The 21,356-nt window shown below is 41.6% G+C and overlaps 1 protein-coding gene across 1 annotated transcript in view; it reads left to right on the top strand.

The window, feature by feature from the left end:
• The window catches only part of KIAA2012 (KIAA2012 ortholog), a 110,652-nt gene that overhangs the window by 78,094 nt on the left and 11,202 nt on the right, over nt 1-21,356 (top strand). The window contains 3 exon segments of the mRNA XM_019938874.2: nt 5,116-5,362; nt 16,352-16,442; nt 19,242-19,407. Coding sequence (XP_019794433.2) covers nt 5,116-5,362; nt 16,352-16,442; nt 19,242-19,407 — 504 coding nt within the window.

Raw genomic sequence — 21,356 nt, 5'->3', positions numbered from 1 at the left:
AGTAGAGAGCATGGGCTCTGGAATAGGACGACCTCTGCCTTCACATCCCCGCCTCAGAGTCCTCAACTGAGGTTGAAAACAGTACTGCCCGGGCTTCCCTGGTGGTGCAGTGGTTGAGAGTCCGCCTGCCGATGTAGGGGACACGGGTTTGTGCCCTGGTCCAGGAAGATCCCACACGCCGCGGAGCGGCTGGGCCCGTGAGCCATGGCCGCTGAGCCTGCGTGTCCAGAGCCTGTGCTCCACAACGGGAGAGACCACAACAGTGAGAGGCCTGCGTACCGCAAAAAAAAATTTCACTGTTTCTGGATATCAGACAAAATATTATGGTAGCCTGATCCCTGTGTTCGGTCAAACTTTTAAGCAAGGTTTCTGCTGACATAGGTCTCTCACCACCTCCATTTCCAAAGCTGAGTGACAATAGCCAGGGAAATGTGTTCCAGTCTTCAGATCTTCCATATCGTAAATCACATGTCTAGATTGTGAGCACCGAAGAGGCCCCAAGGTCTTGGCCAAGTGCAGTGGAGGTTTTAGGCAGCGTAGAACACGGCCAAATCTAAGCAATGACCAAGTCAGTCAGAACAGATTTCCTGTCTCCTGACAGAGAGAGAGAGGCCCAGCTGAGTTCCATAAAGGTTATTCAGACAGATTTTAACGCAGTGAAATATCACCACAGAAAATTAAAGAAGGCATTTGCCTGTCCCGAATGACAAATGCTAATGTTTAAAAAGAATTTCAAATCTTTGAAGGGAAAAAAAGGCGGGAGTGCCAAGGAATTTTTTTTAACTATTTAAGGATCAATTTTCCCTTCATAGATCTTACGACTAATTGTCAGGATTGTTTTCCTACTCTAAATTAAGTAGTGATCTATAAGATTAATTATAAGCAGTGAGCCGGGGCCACATCCAATGAGAAAAGCATGAGTCTTGGACTTGGTGAGAATACAGCATGCAAGTTTTCACAAGATAGGTCAAATCAGCAACCTCCAGAGAGGGTTTGGGAGATTGCTCGTTTTAAATACAAAACTTTTCTTTCTGCCTCTCTTTCCCACCCCCAAAGTCCAAGGAAAGAACATAATTTCCATTCTTGTTTCAGTTCTTGTTTATTTACTAGGCCAACGGTTCTCAGACTTCGGTGTGCCTCAGAACCACCTGGAAGGCTTATAAAAATAGAGATGTCTGGGCCCTGCCTCCAGAGTTTCTGATTCACTAGATCTGGGCTGAGGTCATAGAATTTGCAATTTTATTAAGTTCCTCAGTGATTCTGAGGCTAGTGGTCCAAGGACCACACTGAGAACCACTGCCCTGGGCATTACTTCCAGAATTTAGTTCTCTGAATTTGGCAGTGACTCAATTTAATCTGTTCTTTTAAATATAATGGGAGTAGGAGGATTGGAGGACACTGTTTAGGTAGCATCACAGTGATCAAGAGCATCTATTATCAAGTCTGAGTCCCGGGGTTCAAATCCTGGTTCCACCACTTGCTAACTGTGTGGCCTTGAGTAAGTTACCAAACTTCTCTGGATATCTTTTTTCTACATCTGTAAAATGGAGATACTAATAGTATTTATCTTGTGGGGTGGTTGTGACATAAAGCAGTTAATACATGTAATGTGCTTATAAGAATGCCTGGCACACAGTAAGTGCTCACTAAAGGTTAGGTATTAGTCTGTTTCTTAAAAACCTTAATTTTAGTAGCCTTATCAGGAGAGACTTGTTCTAAGTTGATAACAGGATGTAACATGATGTTTTATTTACTTTCCAAATCAGTCTCAATTGCAGGGAGTGGGGGTGGGATTGCTTGCTCTTGGGGAACTGGCTGAGTCCTCTGCGTAAGTCCTCCTCTTACTTAAGTCCAGGGGTGGGCAACAGACCCAATCTGAATGAGGTTATGTTGCGGTAGTGACATAACCCCTGGGAATGTGGCAGAACTTAAGATATTATCTATAGCCTTGAGAGACTTGGGGAGCCCTGCATGAGTGCAGAGGATCCCTAGTGAGTAGCCTGAAACAATGGGGGGTGGGGGGCAAAGGGCAAGTCTCACAGAAAACCTTAGAAACCAATGAGCCATTTCTATTCTACCAGGAAAAAAAAGGCTCAGAGCGTCATTGCTTCATTCAAGAGACAGATATGTAGTAGTTAGGACGTTGGTTCTAACAAAGACCAAAATAAAGTGACTTCAAACAAGATGGAAGTTTTACTTCTGTCTCATGGAAGAGTCCAAGCTGGCAGGCAGGCGGTAGGACAGCTCTGCTCCACAGGGCTGTCCAGGGACCCAGGCTCCTTCTCTTTTATCATCTCTCTGCCACCCCCTTTGCTATCACTCTTGTCTGCATGGTCAAAGCTGGCTCAGCTTTTCCCTCACCCTGCAGGGCAGGAAGGAAAAGGCACAGCTGCCTTTTAAGGGCCTAATTCTGGACTTACACCTCTTCCACCTCTGCTGGGTGGAATATCCGCTGGCCTCCTACAAGCGAGGCTGGGGAATAAAGTCTCTTGCTGGGTATTCACGTGCCAAGCTAAGACTTGAGGGGAATGGACATTAGGTGGCAGTTAGCATCTCTGCCACGTGTGGGTAGATGGCTCTGTCTTGCAGATGCTACCACTTTCCTACCTCGTGGACTCACAGTCACCATAGTGGGTCATTTCTCTGTTTGCTGCAGACACCATGCGTGTTTTAGGCACCCCCTCTGTGACTTGCCTGAGAAGAGGAGCTAGAGCATCCCTGTTTCCTCCATCCGTCTTTACAGCGTCAAAGGGAGGCTAAAAATTATAATGTATTTGTGAATTTGCCTGATAACTTTGAAAAGTGCAGAGACTCCTGTGAGGCTTTGGTGCTGTCATTTCCACTGACCCCAATGGGAACTGCCTAAGGAACCAGACACCCTTCTTTGAAAACAAGCCCCTTATTAGGTAGTGGCCAATACCAGCTGCTCTCCATTGCCCTCTCTATCACTTGACGACACTGCCACTTCCCCCAGAGCACCAAAGCATAATTCAATTTCACACATGCTTATTGGGCAACCACTAAGTACCACTTTATAGCCCATGTGTTATGTATGTTTCTTGAGGACAAGGACTGTGCCTTAGTTAGCCAGGCCTAGCAACGTTCCATAGACGAATGAATCCAATGGATGGAGGAATGAATGAGTATTCAAGAGATTCAGAGATGACAAAACCAAGGTTCCTACCCTCAAGAGCTTGCAGTGAAGACTCAACTTTGGGCCTGGCACACACCCTGTGAAGAAACAGTGCCTACGAGTGTTAGTAAGGTCCAAGTCCTCCAAAAGGGGTGCACTCACAGACCGAGAGCCACCAGCCAGGACCTGCATCTCCACCAAAGACACAGAAGCAGCCAACAGGGGTCGTGAATAACGCTGTTGGGGAAGGACGAGCAGGTGAGGAGTGTGCTGGCCCCACTGGCTTCTAGTTGAAGGGCCCACTGGCTGCCATGCCTTCATTAACCCGACAAGACTGGTCTAATCAGTGGCTAGTGCACTAAGTAGTTACATCATAGTAGAGCTAGAAGGTGAGACTCACTGGTCTAGACCCTTTCTAGCTAGAACCTGGGGCCTTGTTAGAAATGTAGAATCTGGGGTCTCACCCAGACCTACCTGTGCTTTAACAAGACCTTCAAGTGACTTGTGTGTCCATTATTATTTGGGAAACCCTGGAATAGACTCACTGAGGACCCTGGGTTTCAGATTCGACAGATATCAGTTCAGTTACCAGCTCTGCCTTTGATTAGGCCCATAGTCTAGGACACATAACTTCTCTGAGCTGTGGATTCCTTTTCCATAAACCATGGCAGTGAGTTGGATAATCTCTCAGTCCCCATCCCACCCTCATGCTCTTTGCATCTATGACTCACCAGGGTTGCACAGTGATAAGCAATAAGCAGCAGGGCCAGGACTGGGGCTGGGCCTCCTTCCCAAGCTCCTTCCACTACACCTGCTCCCAGGGAAAGCCAGCCACCATTTCAGTGTGTCGCACATAAAGCTTTGCCACCCCAGTCACCCTTGGGTGGGCCCTGACCAAGAGAGTCTCGAAAGAGACCAGCAGTCCCCATGCTGCACGGGGGCCCAGGCTCAGCCACAGTGGCCAGTGAGTAACAGCCCAGCGGGTCAAGAATGAGAACACAGTCTTCACCACGGTCCTCCTGTACGGGCATGAGGCCGCAAGAGACCTGCTGGCCTCTCTAGGCTTCCACTTCCTCATCAGAAAATAACAAAACTGATCTTCCAATCTCTTCCTCTCATTTCCTATGACTCAGTGACCTTGGGATTGTTTCTGTTAAGGGGAAGAGTGGAAGTCTCAGTGTTAGCACTGAGACAGCTCCAGGGTTCAGACCCCAGGTTCGGGCCTTAGGTCTTTAGCCACTCGCTGCATGAATGGAAATTGCCTTCATTTACTTAGGGACCGTTTGCTGATCCCCTACTGAGTGCCAGGCCCTCTGTGGTTGAATGAGACACACTCCTTATGAAGCTCCCACTCTAATAGAGGAGCCAGACCTGGGCAGGCATGGTTAGAACCACCTCTGTGTTCAATGTGTTTAGTGTTCCCAGAGAACACAGAAAGGACAACTGATCCAGACCAGCATGGGAGAGACAGGGAAAAGTCAGGGAGGGCTCCCTGGAGGAGGTGATGCTGGACATGATGGAAGGAGTTTAGTGAACCCAGAGTGCATTTGCAGTAAAGCCATTAAGACAGGGGTAGCAGTTCACACTCACTGTGTGCCAGGCATCAGGCTAAGCATTTTCTGTAAACTGTTTCATTTAACTTTTATAACAATCCTGTAAAGAAGGAGCTCTTATTATCTCCATTTGCCAGATGAGAACACTGAGGCACAGTGAGGTTAAGGATCATGTCCTTGGTCACAGAGCTGGGCAGAGGTGAGGCTCCAGACCTGACTGACCTCCCAGACTCCATCTGTAGAGATCAAGTCTAGTTGTTAACAGTTACCAAAAGGAGCGTTTGCGGATCCTGGAGTTCTGGTAGGTAAAGGGCAAGAAACCAAAAAGGTCAAGGGGAAATAGAGAAGAAATGCTTCACACACATATAAAGTGGAGAAATCGAAATGAAGAGAATCTTCAGGCAAGTTTTTCAAAAAGAAAAAAAAAAGTGTGGCAAATCGGGGGAGCGAGGAGAGGACGAAAGGTCCCAGCAGGCGGCGGCGGGGCGCGCCTTCCATCGTCTCCCGCCCCCCACCGGCGGCTCCAGGGGCCGGCGGCGCCCGCTCTCCCGCCGGTGCCCGCCCGGCGCCGCCGCTCCGCCAGCGCGAGGCCGTCTCCACCTGTCGCCTCTGACCTCCTTGCAAACGGAGCTCCTTGCAGCGAGCTCGGGACTCCAGGCTCGGCTTGCCCCAAAGGGTCGGCTCTCCGGGCCGCATCTGTTAGTCTTTTCTTCTCCCCTCTGCGGTAGCTTGTGATGTCGCTACCCGCTGGCACCTCCTGCGGATCCCAGGCCTGGGTGGAGACTCACAGAGCTAGACAGTCTCAAAATCTACCAAACAGACCGACTTAGACTCTAGGGAAGAGGTGGGAGGCAGGCAAACGGGAAACACCTTGAAGTGCCAGACAAACAATTTAAACTTTTAAATTTATAAAGCTTATCTTTTGGCTAGTTTTCCACACATGTCACTTGGGTGGAGAAAAGGGAAGGAATTTTTGGCACTTACTCTGCAGAAAGACACTTTGCTAGGTACTTTCTTTTTTGTACTTTTATCTTATTTAATCCTCACCACAACCTTATGAGATAAAGTACATTATCCATATTTCACGGATGAGGCAAATGAGGCTCAGAGAGGTTAGGTAAATAGCCCAAGGTCACACAGCCAGTAAGTGAAGGAGCTGAGATATGAACCCAGGTTTCTATGACTCCAAGCCCCTGGCTCTTTAAGAGAGCCATCCATGTGTTTCTGATTAGGAAATAGTTACAAGGTTGAAGAAATACCACAAAATAATGGCAGCATTTTTTGAAAGCCAGCATGAAACTTGGAGATTATTTAGAATCTCTAGAAGTTCTTTTATATTGTAGATAAAGGAAACTGAGGTCTAGAAGCCAGGAGAATTATGCAAAATCGTGGCTAATTATTAAAACCAAGGTAACCCAAGTCTCTCTCAACTCAGTGTCTGTAGGTGTTTAGTTTAGTTCAATTTAGTTTGGTTTTGAAAGCGTTTCCTCAGGGGTAGTTCCTGACTCCAGGAATAAACAGCTCCAAACGGAGCAAGTGGGGACTTCCCTGGTGGTCCAGTGGTTAAGAATCCACCTTCCAGGGGACACGGGTTCTATCCCTGGTCGGGGAACTAAGATCCCACATGCTGATGAGCAACTAAGCTCACTCACCACAACTACTGAGCACACGAGCCACAACTAGAGAGCCCAAGTGCCGCAACTACTGAGCCTGCATGCCACAACTAGAGAGAAGCCTGCACACCACAATGAAGAGCCCGCAGGCCACAACGAAAGATCCCGCATGCCACAACAAAGATCACACAGGCCGCAACAAAGACCCAACGCAGTCAAAAATAAAATAAATAAATATTAAAAAAAGAAAAAAAAAAAAGGAGCAAGTATAATGACTGCCCAATCTGTGCCAAGAAGTGAAGCAGACAGTGATGCAAAAATTTCTCTTAACGCTGGGGAGAAAATAGGGAGACAAGAAATATGTGCCCAGGAGTTGAGGCACTGCCATTACGTCAGAATCCACAGCCTGGAAGATGGCACTACTGCAAAGGGCCACCTCACAACATGGGTTGGGGCTCCTCACTTCCTCTCTGTGTGAGGCCTGCACAGTCACCCTACACTGCCAGGCTCTGCTATCTGGAGCCCTGGTACTGGCTTCAGCATAGTCTGCTAGTTCTTATCAGCCTACATCAGGGGTCCCCAACCCCTGGGCCACGGATCAGTAGCGATCCGTGGCCTGTTAGGAACTGAGCGACACAGCACGAGGTGAGCGGCAGGTGAGCGAGCGAAGCTTCATCTGTATTTACAGCCGCTCCCCATCGCTCGCATTACTGCCTGAGCTCCTCCTCCTGTCAGATCAGTGGCGGCATTAGATTCTCACAGGAGGGCAAACCCTACTGTGAACTGCGCATGTGAGGGATCTAGGTTGCGCGCTACTTATGAGAATCTAATGCCTGATGATCTGAGGCGGAGAGCTGAGGCGGTGATGCTAGCGCTGGGGAGCGGCTTCAAGTACAGATTATCATTAGCAGAGAGCTTTGACTGCACAGTGACCATAATAAATCAATTGCTTGCAGACTCATATCAAAACCCTATCAGTGAGTGGCAAGTGAAAACAAGCTCAGGGCTCCCACTGATTCTGCATTATGGTGAGTTGTATAATTATTTCATTATATATTACAGTGTAATAATAATAGAAATAAAGTGCACAATAAATGTAATGAGCTTGAATCATCCCGAAACCATCCCTGTCCCCCATCCGTGGAAAAATTGTCTTCCACGAAACCGATCCCTGGTGCCAAAAAGGTTTGGGACCGCTGGCCTAGATGACCTACATCCTCTAGTATTACTCCTTTATTTCTCCTTCTGGAAAGTATTTTCAAAGTTCTCCTCTATAGTGGGAAGTGACACATCCTTAGGACTGTTTCTGGCTCACTCCACTCAGCCCAGGATGGAAACCCCAGGGAAGACCCCAGAATCCCAGAATACAGCTGTTGCCCTTTGACCCTGAAAATTCTCTTCACCTTGCAGGAAGTAAAGCTCATTTCTAACTTGAGACCTAAATTCATCAAAACCAAAAAGCAGTTGAAACTAGAGACAAGAACAGCATAAGAAGAAAATTTATAGACCAATCTCACTTATGATCAAAGATGCAAAACTCCTAAATGAAATATTAGCCAATCAAATCATTATACACACACACACACATACATATCTATATACCATGACTGAATTCAGTTTACCGCAGAATTAAAAATGGTCTAACATTTGAAAATCTGTTTCTGTACTTAGGGTCATCTCAATACATGCAAAAAGAAAAATAAATTTATAAAATTCACCCATTCATGATTTAAAATTATCAAACAAGGAATAGAAGAGGACTTCCTGATTTTGATAAAGAGTACCTACCAAAAGACTTCCATCGTGGCGCAGTGGTTAAGAATCCTCCTGCCAATGCAGGGGACACAGGTTTGAGCCCTGGTCTGGGAAGATCCCACATGCCGTGGAGCAACGAAGCCCATGCACCACAACTACTGAGCCTGCGCTCTAGAGCCCGCGCCACAACTACTGAAGCCCCCGCGCCTAGAGCCTGTGCTGCACAACAAGAGAAGCCACCGCAATGAAAAGCCTGTGTACCGCAACAAAGAGTAGCCCCTGCTCGCCGCAACTAGGGAAAGCCCGCGCACAAACACGAAGACCTAACGCAGCCAAAAATAAATAAATAAATAATTTTTTTAAAAAAAGAGTACCTACCAAAACCTGCAGTAAACATCACACTTTAATGGTAGAACTTCAGAAGCAGTCTCTTTAGAGGCAGGACTAGGATAAGGACGCCCTCTATCATTGCTTCTTATTCAACATTGTACCAGTACAGTAGGGAAGGCAAAATAAAGGAAAAGGAAGAGGATAGAAAGGAGGAAATGACACTGTCATTATTCTCAGACAATAGTATTACCTATGTGAAAAATCCGAGGGCCTCTATAGACAAGCTATTAAAAGACAAGCCATTAAAAGACAAACAAAAAAATTCAGCAAGATTACTAAATATACATCAATAACAAAAATCAATTGTGGAAAAAAATAGTATTTGCAAACATAAAGTACAATTTATAATGCAATTTTAAAATAATTCTTATTATGGAAAACCCCAAACATACACAAGGGTGGACAGAACAGCACCAATGAGTTTCACGTACCCATCTCCTGGCCAATATTGTTCACCAATATCCCCAATTCCTTCCTGCCTTCTATAGTATTTTGAAACAAATTCCAGGCTCATATCATTTTACCCATATACACTTGAGTATATATCTTTAAAAGACAAGGAAAGACTCTTTTGACATAACCGTAATACCACTATTGTACCTAAAAATTAGAACTATTCTTTAATATAATTGAATATCCAATCAGTGTTTTCAACATTCTAATTGTCTCAAAATTATTATAATTGTTTTAGAGTTTGTTTGCAATCGGTTGATACGGCTTTTTTTTTTTTTTTTTTTTTTTTGGCTGCGTTGGGTATTCGTTGCTCAGCCCGGGCTTCCTCTCGTTGCGGCGAGCAGGGGCTATTCTTCATTGCGATGTGTGCGCTTCTCATTGCAACGGGCTCTAAGAGCGCAGGCTCAGTAGTCGTGGTGCACAGGCTTAGTTGCTCCGCGGCATGTGGGATCTTCCCAGACCAGGGCTTGAACCGGTGTCCCGTGCGTTGGCAGGCGGATTCTTAACCACTGCGCCACCAGGGAAGTCCTGACACATGGCTTTTAAGGGTCCTTTAATTTATCGAGTCTTCTCATTTCTATTTTCTTTCCCCTCACTTAGTTTATTTTTAGGAAACTGGGTGACTTTTACTATAGAGTTTCCCACAATCTAGATTTCTCTGATTCAATCCTCAAGGTATAGTTTAACATGTTTCTCTGTCTTCTGTATTTTCTGTAAGTTAGTACTTGGATCTAGAGACTTGATCAGATTCAGGATTGCCTTTCACAAGACCACTTCATAGAGGGCATTGTGTTCTTCCATCAGGAGATGTAACGTTTGCCGGTCTCTTCACGATGCCACCAGCTACAGATCCATTCATTCATTAAAGGTTATGAATTACTTGGGAAACTCCTACCAAAAAAAATTTTTTTTCTCTTCTACTATTTAGTTATCTAATGGTACATATTATATAGGAAGGCAGAATAAATGTAATTTTAAAATATATATATATCAATAAATTTAAAAAGCAATAAATCAAAAAAAGATGTGTTAGACGTTCATGAAGAAATTATAAAATCTTATTAAATTAACTAAAAGTAGGCCTGAATAAATATAACATTCTATATAGTGCTATGTATAATGTTCAAAGATTTGAAGGTGACAGTTCTCCCTAAATTAATCTATAAATTCAATGCAACTCTATTTTTTAAAATCCCCAGTAGGGTCTTTGGTGGAACGTGATAAGTTGATCGCAAAATGCATAAAGAAGTGTCAAAATAGCCAATACAATTTTTTTTTAAAGTGTGGGGTCCCCACCAATGAATGGGTCACCCTGGAGTAGTTCGTTAGTTAGTTGTTTATTTATTTATTTATTTTGGCTGTGCCGGGTCTTAGTTGCAGCATGTGGACTTCTCAGTTGTGGCATGCAAACTCCTAGTTTCAGCCTGCATGTAGGATCTAGTTCCCCAACCAGGGATAGAACCCAGGAGCCCTGCATTGGGGGGGACCACCCACTGGACCACCAGGGAAGTCCTGCCAATAAAATTTTGAAGAAAAACAAAGAGGAAGAGTTTACCCAGCCACATATCAAAAATTACTTTAAGGCTATGATATTGACTTAGGGACAGACAGAAGGGAGAATCCAGAAATAAATGCACCCATATACAGAAATGAAATGTGACAAAAGTGGTATTAGAAAACAGTGGGGGAGAGAATGAGCTATTATTCCCTATATAATTTTCAGATAACTGGTTATCCAATTTTTAAATCCTTACCTCACAAAATAACGGATGTATTCAGGATCTAAATGTGAAAAAGCAAAATTCTTAATCTTTTAGAAGAAAATATACAAGAATATCTTTATGAATTTGAGAAAGGGAAAATTTTCTTACCCATGATTCAAAACACAAACCATAAAGAAAATTATTGACAAACCCAACTATATTAGAATTAAAGTTTTTGATATGTTAAACAGAGTTAAAAGACAAATACAGATTAGAACACAATATCTGTAGTGCATATACCCAACAAAGAATTAGTACCCCAAATGCACCAAAAAGTGCTACAAATAGAGAAGGCAAAAGACAATCAACCCCGGGCTTCCCTGGTGGCACAGTGGTTGGGAGTCTGCCTGCCCATGCAGGGGACACGGGTTCGAGCCCTAGTTGGGGAAGATTTCACATGACACGAAGCAACTAAACCCATGTGCCACAACTACTGAGCCTGTGCTCAGGAGCCCACGAGACACAACTACTGAGCCTGCGTGCCACAACTACTGAAGCCCACACACCTAGAGCCTGTGCTCCACAACAAGAGAAGCCACTGCAATGAGAAGCTCATGCACCGCAACGAAGAGTAGCCCCCGCTTGACGCAACTAGAGAAAGACCGCGTGCAGCAATGAAGACCCAACACAGCCAAAAATAAATAAATAAATATTTTTAAAAAAGACAATCAACCCAAATGAAATATGGGTGAAAGATGTTAATAGGTAATTAACAGAAGAGGAAACCTAAATAAATGACCATTTATCTTAGTCAAACTTGCTAATCAGGAAAATTCAAATTAAAAGAAAAAGAGATATTTCATATATACCAGATTAGCAAAAAATTTTGTCTGTGAATATTCATTATTAATGAGGATATGGAGTTTTAGAAACTCAGAGCAATTTGGAAATACCCAATAACTTGAAGATGCATATACCCTGCAACCCAACAAGTCCATTCCCAGGTATACGTTAGAGAAACTCTTTCATGTATGAACAGTGACTCACTCAAGAAGGTTCATTGCAGCATTGTTTGTAATCACAAAAAACTGGAAATAAAAAAGCCATCAATAGCAAAATGGATAAATAAATTGTGGTAAGTTTATACAACGGTATAATAAGGTACAAGAGCTTAAAATAAGTGAATGGAAACTGTATGTATTAACAGGGGTTACCCTCAAAAACAAGATTTTAAGCAAAATAAAGCAAGTTGCAAAAGTGACATAAATGATATTACTGGTACGAAGTTTTAATATGTAAAATCATATTATATGTTGTTTAGAAGTGCTTTATATGTGGTAAAGATATAAAAATATACATGAGGACAGTGTAGGAGAGAAAAAACTTTTATCTACTCTCTTAGAGGCCCTGCCTGGGCTGGAAAATTAAACTGACAAAGACAAACTAACAGGAGAAAAGCACACAAATGTATTTAATGTAAGCTTTATGTGATGCAGGAGGATTCATAAGGAAGTAGTTAAGCCTGAGCATCTTTATACTTGGTTTGATGAACAGTGGACAATGTGACAGTACAAAAGGTAAGTGCAAAGGGTAATTAACTGGGGGAAACAGAGCAAGGCCTGTTTGTTTGGGTTCCTCTCAGAGTCGCTCTGTCTTCAGGGATAAGGGCGCCCCTTTCCTCCAAGTAGAACCTACCTCTCACATGAGTAGCCGTCTCATAACCTACACTGCCCTTTCTCAAATTCCTTCAGCTTAAAATACTCAGTATGCCAAGGTGCCATGTTTGGGGGTAGCATATTCTGAACCCAGTCAACTGATAAATACCAAATTTAAGAGAATGGTTACCTCTAGGGAGAGAGTGAGGGAAATAGGATTATATGTGATACAATAAAGTCTTAGACTATATCTTAAATGTTTTCTTTAGTAAAAAAATGTGAATCAAATATGGCAAAATGTTAAGATTTCACAAAGGTAGGTGGTAAGTTCATGGGTAATCATTATATGGTCGTTTTTCTATACTCTGCCTTCCTAAAATATTTTACAGATTTTTTTAAGGCAGTTAAAAGTTGTAGGTTATTATTCAAAGTACTGACTTAGTTTATTCCAATACTTCCTAAATATAAGGTTATTTTACTAGAGAAACAAAACAAAACACCCTGCTATGATCCACGTCCCAGCGACAGGATTTCAATTCTAATCAAAGTGGTGAAATCACACCAATTGTAGAACCCCATCTTTTGGTTAATACAAACGCGCCCTCTGCTGGTCATATGGTGCCCTGTCCCAAAGTTCAAAATAGTGGGGAAGAGCAGGGAAACTTGTTCAATGAAACAGCTTTTACCAAGCCAGCCAAGTTAGGGAAAGAAACTCTCACAGAATTCCTCTCAATCACAAAAATACTTAAATCAGCTCCCACTCTCTATTACTATTACATATGATCCAAGACAAAATAAATTCCAGGGTACCACCACAATCAACCTTTCCAGTTCCCTCAACCACCATGTACATTAACAATTCTGTCCCTACTCCAAAGTCTGGAGGTTGATGTATGAGATAGTAGATGCCACCCTTAACATTTGGGAATGGCAGAAGAGAACCCAAGTTCCTCTGGGTGGTGGTGCGGACACCACTGAACACTGAAAAATGGATAAACTAGTATTAAGGGAATAATGCTGGTGGGATGACAGGTAAATTTTTTCTTTTCAAATCTTTCTTTAAAGTTATAATACCTTTAAACAAAATTGAGGAAAAATCAATTAATTCATGCAAGAATCTACTGCTCAAAGAGAGAGGGAAGTGAGGATTGAATATTAAGGGTCTTCCTTTCAAAAAACATTTTTTAAAATTATTTCGTTTTGCTTTGTTTTGCTTTGTGCTAATATCCATCTTCCCCACTAAAATTTAAGCTTCCTGAGACCAATGTGTGAATCCGTCCTACTCACCACTATATTCCCAGCACCTAACACAACGACCATCAGGTAGTAGGTATCTAATAAACATGTGATAAATAAAGGAATGAATGACCATTTCCTTGGAGTGTAAATTGGTACAAATTTTCTGGGGAGCAATTCAGCAGCAGACATTGTGCCTTTAAGACTGTACATTCTTCAGTAATCATAGATGTGGACAACGAGTAAGTCCTTTAATAATCAGAAACATTCCTTTCAGGGATATGCTATGCAAAGTTCATTTTAGTTATAAAAAAAATTCAAAACAACCTGAATTTTAAAAGTTACATGTTTGGTTAAGTCTATTATGGTATATCCATATGATGAAATGCTATGCTGTTATTAAAATCATTTTTAAGAATATTTAATGATATGGGAAATTCTAATAATGTAAAAATAGATTAAAATTATATATACATTATTTTATCAACTCTATTAAAATATGAGTATATATTTATTATATATGCATGAAAGTATACACACCAAAGTATTTTACTGTAGTTGTATGTGAGTAGAGGGATCATGAGTCAGGGGTTTTTTGTTTGTTTGGTTGGTTTTGGTTCTTGTTTTTAACAGGTGCCAGCACTGTTTTAGACACTTTATTTGTATTAATATATCTTTAAGTTTTTAAGCAGCTTTATCAAGAGATAATTGCCTTATAATAAATTACACCTATTTAAATTGTACAATTAGATGTTTTCTTTAAGTGTTAAATATTACTTTTTCTATAAAGATTTTAATGCAATCAACTTCACTTTTCCTTAGATTTTAATTATGTATAATTATTTGGTAGAATATAAAATTATTCAACCAACAATTTTCTTCTACTGAGACATTAAATATTGTTATGATTTGTAGGGGGAGGTTCTAGTTTTCTTGAGATTAATTGATATATAACGTTGTATTAGTTTAAGGTGTACAACATAATGACTTTATATTGCAAAATGGTTACCACAATAAGCTTAGTTAATGTCAATCAGCAATAGTTACAATTTTTTTTCTTGTGATGAGAACTTTTAAAATCTACTAGGTAAGTTCTGATACTGTATATGTCGACACCCATGAAACTATCACCACAATCAAGATAAAACATTTCAGGGGACTTTCCTATTGGTCCAGTGTCTAAGAAACAGCACTCCCAATGCAGGGGGCCCGGGTTCGATCCCTGGTCAGGCAACTAGATCCCACATGCCACAGCTAAGACTTCCATGCCGCAGCTAAGAGTTTACATGCTGCAACTAAAGATCCTGCATACCATAACTAAAAGGTCCCACATGCCGCAACAAAGATTGAAGATCCCTCGTGCTGCAACTAAGACCTGGTGCAGCCAAATAAATAATTTTTTTTTTTAATTTCATCTTTCCCAAACATTTCCTCATGCATCCCCCAACTCCAGTCTCTATCATTTCCAGACAAACACCGATCTGCTTTCTGTCACTATAGACTGGTTTGCAGTTTCTAGAATTTTATATAAATGGAAGCATACCATGTATACCGTTTCTTTGTCTAGTTGCTTTTACTCCCCATAATTCTTTTGAGATTCATCCATGTTGTTGAGTGTATCAACACTTCATTTCTACTTACTACTGAATAGTATTGCATTGTATGTATATACTAGCCTGTTTATCCATTCACCTGTGGATGGGCATTTCGGCTGTTTCAAGTTTTTGACTATTGCAAATAAAGCTGCTATGACCATTTGCATATAAGTCCTTTTATGGACATATGCTTTCATTCCTTTTGTGTAAAACACCTAGAATAATGGTTGGATGCTATGGTACATCCAATATTTAATTTTTTAAGAAATTGTCAAGCTATTTTCCTAAGTGGTTGTACCATTTTACATTCTAACCAGCAGTGATTGAGAGTCCCAGTTCCCCTGCATCTGTGTTAACTCTTGATATACTCAGTCTTTTTAGTCATTCTAATAATTATATGTTGATTGGCAGGGAGGGTTCTTCTTTATGCTTGTGTTTTCCAAATTTTCTGCAATGAAATATATGTTTCATAATTAAAAATTGCTTACAGTATCTACAATAAAAAGTAGCCTAGTCTAATATGAAGTCAGTCTGGAGACTTCTCATTCTGAAAACTACCCAATACGGTCTTCAGAGCACCCAGCAATAGCTGTGTAGCCTGCATAAGCCTTCCTCAGAATATAACTTTTTTTTTTAAATCAGTTTTCTTTTCAATGATATAATCACACTGGGGTTTTAAGAAAAAATTTAAACACATACACCTCTTTATCTAGCATGTTATTTCCTTTTTCTGTTTTCTCTTCCAGCTTTTACAGTTTTAATACACAATTCTATAGTTTTCTATTCTTACTTGTCATTATATCATATTTTCCATATCATATTTTCCATGCTGATTTATCTTTTCAACCATAATTCTAAATGTCAAATTAATGCATCATAAATTTCCCATTGTTTGGCTGTTTCTAATTTTTTATTATTAATGATAATGTTGTAATAAATAACTTTGTACAAAAAGCTTGTTTCTTCTTTTAAATTATTTCCTTATGAAAATATACACAGGAGTGAGATTCCTGATCAAAGACAAGAACGTTTTTCTAGGTCTTGATATGTACTGTCACATCGCTTTCCCAAAGGGGCTTACTGATTTTAATGTCACTTGCCACGTGTCAGCACTAGTTTCTGCAGCATTTGCCAGTTTCCTAGGTATAACATACCTTGTTGTGCTAATTTGCACGCCGTTGACTGCTCACCAGAGTAGACGTTTTCTCATGTGTGGGATCACTGTCTGCTGTCCTTTGCTAATTAAGGATGCTTTGTCTTCACAGACCCAGAGCAGAGGAGTATGACCCTTGACCCTCTTAGTGCTTCCCTGGCTGAGCACACGCAGACCCCTGAGGCAGATACTGTCCAAAAGGCGTAAGTATTCAAAGTCATAATGACATGGACTTCTCTACTTTTGTTTTTCTTTCTTTTTAATTAACTTCATTTCCGTTTTTTCCTAAGAGGCATGAAGATTCTCAGCTAACCAGCCTCATGCTCTACCAGCCAGAATTAAATTATTGTCTAAGAAACAAAGATTCTTGGGGAGGATTATACTGTGATGTGTTTCCTACTTAAACATATTCTTTGGCTGGGTGGGTGAAGAGTGAAATGGAACGCTAACTACGTGGAAGCAGCTTTCTCCATTTTTCCACATATCTGAGCTCTGCAGACATACCTCGAAAGCAGAGGTCTCTCAGCTCAACCTTGGTTTCTCCTCTCAGCATTCACTCAGCTCTGGGTAAAATCAATAATACCAATAATACTAATACAAATTGCTAACGTGTATTAAGTGATTCCTGTGTGCTCACCATGTGCTTACTATGAGCTCATCAGCCAGCAGCTCGGCCGGTCAGGCCCAGTCACTTCACCCAAGCCCCGGTTGGCAGTGGCAAGCTGGACCAATAGCCTCTGTGACCTCCCATGAGCCTTGGTGACTTTAGAACCTGCTCTCACCTGCCTCATGGTATAAGGATTCCCTCCTGGGTCAGGAAGGCTGTGTGCTCTCTAGGAACAAAAAAGGGAACGGGGCACTTGGGTATTGAGGCAGCTAGCTATCTGAAGAACTCCACGTTTTAACTTTTGTATCTCATCTTCTCCAAAATGGATTTAAACTGCCTACAATAACAACCCCCTATCCACCAAAAAAGAAAGATGAGATAATCAAAAAAAATTTATTTTTAATCTGGAGGAAAAGAAAAAAGAACACCAACACTCCCCAAAAGTCATTATAGTCATTGTGACTAAAGTTCAGACTTTCAGACTGAATGTGAAAGCAAAAAAAAAAAAAAAAAAAAGGGCTTCCCTGGTGGCGCAGTGGTTGAGAGTGAGCCATGGCCGCTGAGCCTGCGCGTCCAGAGCCTGTGCTCAGCGACGGGAGAGGCCACAACAGTGAGAGGCCCGCGTAACGCAAAAAAAAAAAAAAAAAAAAAAAAAGGAGGGGAGCAACATGATCAGGTTTTGTGGTTATCATTTGCAGCATGCCGGTTCCTCAGGGGAAATAAAGGTTTTCCTAGCACTAAATTCTAAAGTATTCTTCTATAGGTTTTATAGAGTGACATTAAATGATTTAAAGACTCATATATTTACAGGAAATTCCATTTACCTCATTTGATAAATATTTCTCAAGTTTCTATAGTAAGGCCCTGTGCTAGCCCAACTCAGTAAATATAATACTGATTTAGCTAAAAAATAAAATATCCAAGACCAGGCCTGGCACACGGTAGCTGCTGCTTCAGCTGTTACTCAATCCATATGGCTCTTTCTTAGTGACCTTTTTACCCAGAGAACATAAGTCAATTATCCTCCAGACACATGGTCAGTGACAGCAGTTCTACAAGGGATCACACTAACACAGTACATGACATTTTGGTATCTGAATTTGATCAAGAATAGAATTCAGAGGGCATAAAGAAATGGATATATAGGCGCATGTTTCTGTGACAACCTTTCTTAAAGGTCACTTTTTTTTCAGCTAAGCCTTCGATAGAAGAAATTTCAGTTAGGTAATCCTATTTCATTTTGTTAAAGTCATAAACATGCAACCCCAGAGAGGCAAACTATTCCTTCCTTGGGGTGTGGAGAAAAGGGAACCCTCTTGCACTGTTGGTAGGAATGTAAACTGATACAGCCACTATGGAGAACAGTATGGAGGTTCCTTAAAAAACTAAAAATAGAATTACTATACGACCCAGCAATCCCACTATTGGGCATATACCCAGAGAAAACCATAATTCAAAAATACACATGTACCCCAGTGTTCATTGCAGCACTATTTACAATAGCTAGGTCATGGAAGCAACCTAAATGCCCATCAACAGACAAATGGATAAAGAAGAAGTGGTACATATTTACAATGGAAAATTACTCAGCCATAAAAAGGAACGAAATTGGGTCATTTGTAGAGACGGGGATGGACCTAGAGACTGTCATACAGAGTGAAGTAAGTCAGAAAGAGAAAAACAAATATTGTATATTAACGTATATATGTGGAATCTAGAAAAATGGTACAGATGAACCAGTTTGCAAGGCAGAAGTAGAGACACAGATGTAGGGAACAAACGTATGGACACCAAGGGGGGAAAGTGGGGGGTGGTGGTGATGGGATGAACTGGGAGATTGGTATTGACATGTATACACTAATATGTATAAAATAGATAACTAATAAGAACCTGCTGTATAAAAAATTAATTTAATTTAATTAAAAAAAAAAACAACTATTTCTCCTTCTCCCTAAGGTTTAGAACTTAGCCTGAGAGAACCCCAAAAGTGAAGACTAACTTTCTAATTTCCTTTATTCAGGGATGTGTTAAGAAAAAGAGGGCTGACCAAGTGTGTAAAATGCCCACCACAGTGAAGTTCCTGGCAGAAAACAGATGCTCAATTAATGTTTGTTCATTTTCCCTCTTCTGTGTCCATGAGTTTTTCTTTTTTCTTTTTCTGTGAAGTATAGTTGATTTACAATATTGTGTTTCAGGTGTACTGCCACGTGATTCAGTTATACAATACGTATCTTTTTTTTTTTCCAGTTCTTTTCCATTATAGGCTATTACAAGATATTGAATATAGTTCCCTGTGCTATACAGCAAATCCTTCTTGTTTATCTGTTTTACATATAGTGGTGTATACATCAGAGTTCTTCTTTAGCTTGGTCCTGTTGTTTTGCTTTTTTCAAAGGGGCAGAGATTATAATGTGCACCATCAACACAGAGGACTCCCAGGACATGGGCCTGACTCCCCAGAGGGGCTGGATCCTATAGATACATCTCTTCTTCCAAGAGGAAAAGAAGGGAAGACTGAACCAAGACTGTTCAACCAGCAGACACCAACCAACATCAGTCATGTGAGTGTAAACACTTAGGTAGGAGCTTGGTCCAGAACCCTACCTGGAAGGTGCTCCCATCAGGGCTGCCATGTACAGTTGTATAGATTGCTTACTATACAAGGGCACCTGCAAAGGGAAAAAGTGGGAGCTGAAATCCACTCTGTGGTCCACTCACCATGCCCTGCACCCCAGTATTGGGTTGCATTCTTCTGAAGGATGGGGTACCCATTTCTAATTTCTACTAAGGTACTAAAAGGAAACTCAGTTTTCCTATACTCACATCACTTCTGACACCACATGTGTGAAGGATTTTCCCACATCAACCAATTCTCCAGCTCTCTAGACGCCAACCGGGTGTCCTACAATTCAACTCTGACACCAGCTACCCAGAGTTAGCACAGACCCCACAGGTTAAGGGCTCAGTCCCACATGCCTGCTCCACTTAAGACACCAATCACAAGTCCCAGGTTGTCACCTGTACTTCTGACCAACAATCTATAGAATAAGGGGTTCCTAAAACCCATCCTCATGTTCAATAATTTGCTAGAACAGCTCACAAAACTCAGGAAACATTCATTTACTAGTTTAGATTTATTACGAAGGATATTTTAAAGGATACATATGAACACCCAGATGAAGAGATACACAGGGCAAGGCCCAGAAGGGTTCCAAGCACAGGAGTTCCTGTCCCCATGGAGCTGGGGGTGTGCCACGCTCCTACTACATAGATGTGTTCACCAACGCTGAAGCAATCTGAGCTCCTTGGTTAGGGCTTTTATGGAGGCTTCATTACATAAGCATGGTTGATTAAATCACTGGCAAATGGTGATTAATGCAACTTCCAGCCCTTCTCCCCTCCTCTGAGGTGGCGGGAAGGGCAGGGGGCTGAAAGGTCCAACCTTCTGATCCTGTGGTTGGTTCCCCCTCCTTAGGGGCTTTCCAAAATAACTCCATTAACATAAGCTCAGGTGTGGTTGAAAGGGGCTTGTTAATGAATAACAAAAGACACTCCTTTCCTGTTTATGCTCCAGAAATGAGAGGCATACCTCTCATTTTATTATGTTTCACTTTATTGCACTTCACAGATAAATGTGTTTTTACAGATTGAAGGTCTGTGGCAGCCTGCTTCAAGCAAGTCTATCAGCACCACTTTTCCAACAGCATTGGCTCACTTTGTGCCTCTGTGTCACATTTGGGTAATTCTCACAACATTTCAAGTTTTTCCATTATTATTATATTTGTTATGGTGATCTGTGATCAGTGATCTTTGATGTTACCATTTTAATTGTTTTGGAGCACCATGAGCCATGCCCATATGAGATGGTGAACCTAATCAATAAATACATGTTCTGACTGCTCCACGGATCAGCCATTCCCTCTCTTCCTTTCCTCAAGCCTCCCTATTCCCTGAGACACAACAATACTGAAATCAGGCCAGTTAGTAATCCTACAATGGCCTCGAAGTGTTCAAGTAAAAGGAAATGTTTCACGTCTCCCACTTTAAATCAGAAACTAGAAATGATTAAGCTTAGTGAGGAAGGCATGTGGAAAGCTGAGAGAGACCGAAAAGCTACGCCTTTTGCACCAAACCGTTAGCCAGGTTGTGAATGCAAAGGAAAGGTTTTTGAAGGAAGTTAAAACTGCTACTCCAGCGAACACATGAATGGTAAGAAAACAAAACAGCCTTATTGCTGATACGGAGAAAGTTGGAGTAGTCTTGATGGAAGATCAAACCAGCCACAACATTCCCTTAAGCCAAAACCTAATCCAGAGCAAGGTCCTAACTCTCTTCAATTCTATGAAGGCTGAGAGAGGTGAGGAAGCTGCAGAAGACTTTGAAGCGAGCAAAGGTTAGTTCTTGAGGTTTAAGGCATGAAGCCGTCTCCATAACAAAAGTGCAAGGTGAAGCAGCAGGTGCTGAGGCAGAAGCCTGCAGCAAGTTATCCAGGAGATCTAGCTACGATAAT

This window comes from Tursiops truncatus, chromosome 7 (assembly GCF_011762595.2).
Source record: "Tursiops truncatus isolate mTurTru1 chromosome 7, mTurTru1.mat.Y, whole genome shotgun sequence".
Lineage (NCBI taxonomy): Eukaryota > Metazoa > Chordata > Mammalia > Artiodactyla > Delphinidae > Tursiops > Tursiops truncatus.
Note: the sequence above shows the minus strand (reverse complement) of the source record. Positions and strands in the feature narration are given on the sequence as shown.